The 5,000-nt window shown below is 29.5% G+C and overlaps 1 protein-coding gene across 8 annotated transcripts in view; it reads right to left on the bottom strand.

Annotated features, from left to right (window-relative positions):
• Positions 1-5,000, bottom strand: part of LOC122243603 (uncharacterized) — a 100,675-nt gene that overhangs the window by 1,297 nt on the left and 94,378 nt on the right. For 5 of the 8 annotated variants that reach the window (XM_043001267.2, XM_043001259.2, XM_043001234.2 and 2 more), the window contains exon 9: positions 1-1,170. This exon is cut by the window's left edge and continues 1,297 nt beyond it. In XM_043001267.2, coding sequence (XP_042857201.1) covers positions 1,085-1,170 — 86 coding nt within the window. In that variant the 3' untranslated portion in view covers positions 1-1,084. Of the gene's footprint in view, positions 1,171-2,525; positions 2,560-5,000 lie in introns of all 8 variants that reach the window. The other 3 variants (XM_086541884.1, XM_086541885.1, XM_043001244.2) reach the window with 3 other exon arrangements.

Genomic DNA, 5,000 nt, shown 5'->3' on the forward strand with positions numbered 1-5,000 from the left:
ATATGTTTTGACATTATCAATTTTTGACAAAATACATGATAACAAACTAAACTAGTATATAAAATTCAAGTCTTTCCTTGATTGCTTCATTTCATCTTTTTCTGTAAATATTATTTGAACCCATACTTTTTTATGAGAACATTGTTATTCTTTAAGTGACTGTTATCATGACTGGTATTCAGTTCTGTAATATGTCTTTGCAGTATAGGTTATTAATGATAACAGTAATAATAATAATGACAATAACAATAATGATAATAATAATAATAATAATAATAATAATAATAATAATAATAACACCATTATCATAGGTAAAATTTGAAAACAAACTACATAAAGAAATATACTATACATACTTTTCTTGTAAGATCCTCTCTGCTAAAAATCATATAAGATATTACAACACATGAACCTCCACAATTTCTACTTTCCAATATATATATTAAGCAGCATTATATGAAGGCATGACGTCAGCCAACTGCACACACCACAGACATTCCCCTGCAAGATACAACATGCACACACAATATATTAACGACACAACTTACATCACTGAACCTGTCATCATATGCAAACATGTTTAAAGCTGACTGGGTAAGTATTAAAGTATAAATCAAAACAATTAATCTATTAGATCTTATAATATTGGAATTACAGGTATTCAAATCATATATAAAGAAGAAACTCTTTAAAACTATATTTTCTTAATGAGGATATCACAATCAACTAATAATAGTATTCCAAATATGGTAACAGGACAACAAGAGTGAAAACAAGCCAGGCAAGTAAATATATTATTACACAATTCAAGTGCAGTGCAATGAAACTAAAGTGCTGCTTATACTCAGAAAAATAGAAAATAAGAAAGAAAGACCAATTCCCACACAGCATAACAGATTAACAATCATTACCATAAATAATAACAATTTGTATGTGTTAATCCATACAATCAATAATAATATTTTCAGTAATGGTAATAAACAAACATAATCTTGATACTGTGCAAGAACCAGTTTAAGAGTGCTCTTTCACCAATAATGAAAGTAGAAGATATTCACAACTGCTGACAAAACTTCTGGCCTCTTCAGGCAAGGTTAGTTCCCGTTTGAGGTCCAGTCTGGAGGGTGCTACTGCTCCCCTGCTGCCACATATCACACAGAGCAAAGCAACCTAAAACAACAGGTCAGAATATGGCAAGTGATGCTTCCATGCATAAGAGATCATGCTGAACAAGTACAATACTGTAGCTTTATACTGGACTGATTACTGATCTCTGTCTATTTCAAACATTTTTAGCACTGTTCAGGAAAAAAAAGTGTACTCTTCAAATACCTAAACAAAATCTAAATCAAACTGTATCTCATACTACAAAAATAAAATAAGGTAGAAAATTAGAATGAACATTAGAATTAATATACTATAATACTGCCAGCGAATGAATGAGGGCTTGAAAATGTTAAACTATTAATTAATTAGAAGATGCACAATGCTCATGAGATGTTCCCACATTGCAGACAAAGGAATGAGGCTAAGCATAAGCACCTGCATAATAAGGCATCATACTGATGAACATGCAAAACTATAAAAATATTCAACTAGCTGGATAATCTTAAACAATTAAATACTACACGTACAGCTTTGGGCGTCTCCTCTTTCACACCCTAGTTGTGATCCAGAAATTACTCTGCATTATATTACTAATAAAAATGTATTATCTTACCAAAATATATGTAGAAGAAAAAAAGAAAAAAGAATAGAAAAAATAAGAGAAAACTTAGGTAGGTATCATCTCACAAGTGTTTTTTAATCAGTAGTTGTAACTTGAAATTTCCAAGATTATATTCAGTGTAAATGCACTATGATTTTCATATATTCTGATCTAAAAAATATAAGGACTGGAAGTATCATTAACAGATAATTTTCTTATTACTACCCAATATTTATTAACAAACTATGATAATGATGGAAACAATAAAATCATATATATATATATATATATATATATATATATATATATATATATAATATATATATATATATATATATATATATTTATATATATATTATATATATATATATATATATATATATATAATATATATATATATATATATTATATATATATATATATATATATATTATATATATATTATATATATATATATATATATATATATATATATATATATATATATATATATATATATATATATATATATATATATATATATTATATATATATATATATATATATATATATATATATATTATATATATATATATATATATATATACATATATACACACACATATATAAGTGCTGTTTGCTTCTTACTTCAAATCTGTATTTTTGCCATTACTGAAAAAAGTTTAAAGTAAATAAAAAAAAGAAAAAAAAAGAAGAAAAGAAATCAAAGTGGAAAAATTTGAAATGATCATCAAACTTTACTAACTACAACATAGACTTAAGTGCAGTATTCTAATGGCAACATTTAGGAAATTGCAGGCTGAATTAAAATTAGTACCTTTCTCTCACCGTTGCCCACATTCAACAACAAGCTGTAATAATGCCATTAATTAATAATCCTGCTGGAACAGAAAGTGCTATACATTATATGTACATAACCCATAACAATAGTGGATACTGTGAAAAGCAACTGTCACTAGCCTATACCATATCTTTCACCAATATTCAAAATTACACCAAAAGCAATCAAGTTCAAACACTGCATTCTATAATATTGTCATAAGAACATCAGCAAAAGAACATACATACATACTGCCCATACAATCTATGCATTTATCTATTATCTTGCATCAAAACACAATTATTCAAAGATGCATATACTTTCTCTCATTCATTCTGCCTGTATCTGTTCTCAAATCTCAAACACAAATGCATACAGAAACACACAGGAATGCACACATACAAGCACCCACCCACCCTCATTCAAACCCAAAAATGCTTTCAGTTTCTCATATGACAGTATACTGTCTTGCCATAAACCATAAACCTCTAAACTAATATCTGGAAATGTAACCAGAATAAGAGCAAACTTCTTTAATAAGCCATTCAAAATATAATTCTGTGCCTTAGTTTTTCCCCTCAGCAGATAATGAAGTTATTCATGTACCAATAATGGTAAACTGATCCAAAAGGGGAGGTAAATTGATTAAAAAAACAGAGAGATAACTAAAGATCAGAGAAAAAGATATTAAAGTGAGAACATCACATAAGGGGGGGAAAGTGGTATAAAAAATTAAGACGCTGCCATTTCTATCACGATGGAATAAAAGATGCTTTACATTTGCAAGGAATGGTAAATATATCACTATCACATACAATAAGTCTCCACACTGCACACTAATGCATTCATGCAACTGATGCTAGAATTTTTCAAATGCAACTTGAGTTGATGAATTAAAATTTATAAAGTACCTGAGTTCTGTTCATGATTTATGTACTCAGCTTCATATATGTAACTTCAAAATTCTGCTGATCTTATAAAATGCACAGAAATCATAGAAGCTTATGCCTTTTCTTCTACTTACACTAAATATCAAAAACTTATCTACACATACATGAATTAACTAATGATTTAATTCACTGATTTTTTTCAAATAACTTCATATAAACCATTTACTAGAACACATACTTTTCGTTTTTGTGTGCATTATGTAATTTATATTTGAAGAGCTGATATAAATCAAGCGCACATAAAATTCATCTGAAGCTGCAAGACCTTTTATGTTGATAACATGAACCTGACAGTAATCATTATAATACTGTATATTTTCTGTTAGGCTTCCTTTTCTGGTTACAATGTTTGATTTCAAGCCCAGGATGAAAAATATGAAGCACTGGTAGGATGAAATATGGCCTGAGCATTGTGGGAAACAAAGGGTTATGAGCTAAAATGCAGTCTTTTGTTTATAATGATGGATGAAAATGGGGATGTATTAAAGATATGGAGAGCTGAATAGACGAAATTAGGAAAAAGATAACAAATAAGAAGCTGAATAATAGCAATAAGCAGAGAAAGTAGAAAAACAACAAGGGATAAGAAAATAGGAGGGAAGAGAAGAGAAAGAGGAAGAGGAAGAGGAGGAAGAAGAGGAAGAAGAAGAAGAAGTATAAAGAGAAGAAGAAGAAGGATAAGGAGAAGAAGAAGGAGGTTGAGCAGCAGCAGCAGCAGGAAAGACAAGGGAGGGAAAGAAGAAGAGGAAGGAGAGGGAGGAGGGTAAGGAGAATTAGGATAAGGATGAGGAGGAGGAGAAAAGGGAGAAGAGAAAGAGGAGGAAGAAAATAAAGATTAAGAAGAAGTAGAAGAAGAAGAAGAAGAAGAAGAAGAAGAAGAAGAAGAGGACATAAGAGTTAAGATAAGAAGATGAAGTAGGGAAATAAGGATAATACAAATAAGAGGAGTAACAAAGTTAGGAAAACAAAGATGAAGACTAAGAAGGAAAAGTAAATAATAGGACTGACTATAAAGACTACAAGGGAGTTAAAAAAAAAGAGAATTATAGAAATGGGAATAAAAGATAGATAAAAAGAGAAAACACATGGGGAAGATAATATCTCAAAACATCTACAAAACAATTAGACAGATAACAGAACCAAAATTGCCCTCTGATTATGACCATGACAAGCTAAGTACAGTTTCTTTCTTCCCAACAAAGCCATCCTGAAGAGATATTACTTGGCAACTAATAACAATGCATACATCTTCCAAGGCTATCTATTTTATATAGGTCCAATTCTCAACCACATAAACAGAAATTTGTTTTGTATTCATGGTCTTCACATCTTAATAATACGCACAGGAATATATATTTCATTTAATCAAACACTGAACAGAATATTTATCAATCAGTTCTGTTTACCATGGCACTGTGGAATAGGAACTTGTAATCTATATCTTTACTAATTCCTGAACATAATTACAGTGGAAGCATTTTACCAAGCTGGAGAATTTTCTTCAAACATTTGACACAACTTA

Source organism: Penaeus japonicus, unplaced genomic scaffold (genome assembly GCF_977035675.1).
Source record: "Penaeus japonicus unplaced genomic scaffold, GWHDUDI00000001_assembly GWHDUDI00000011, whole genome shotgun sequence".
In the NCBI taxonomy this organism is placed as follows: domain Eukaryota; kingdom Metazoa; phylum Arthropoda; class Malacostraca; order Decapoda; family Penaeidae; genus Penaeus; species Penaeus japonicus.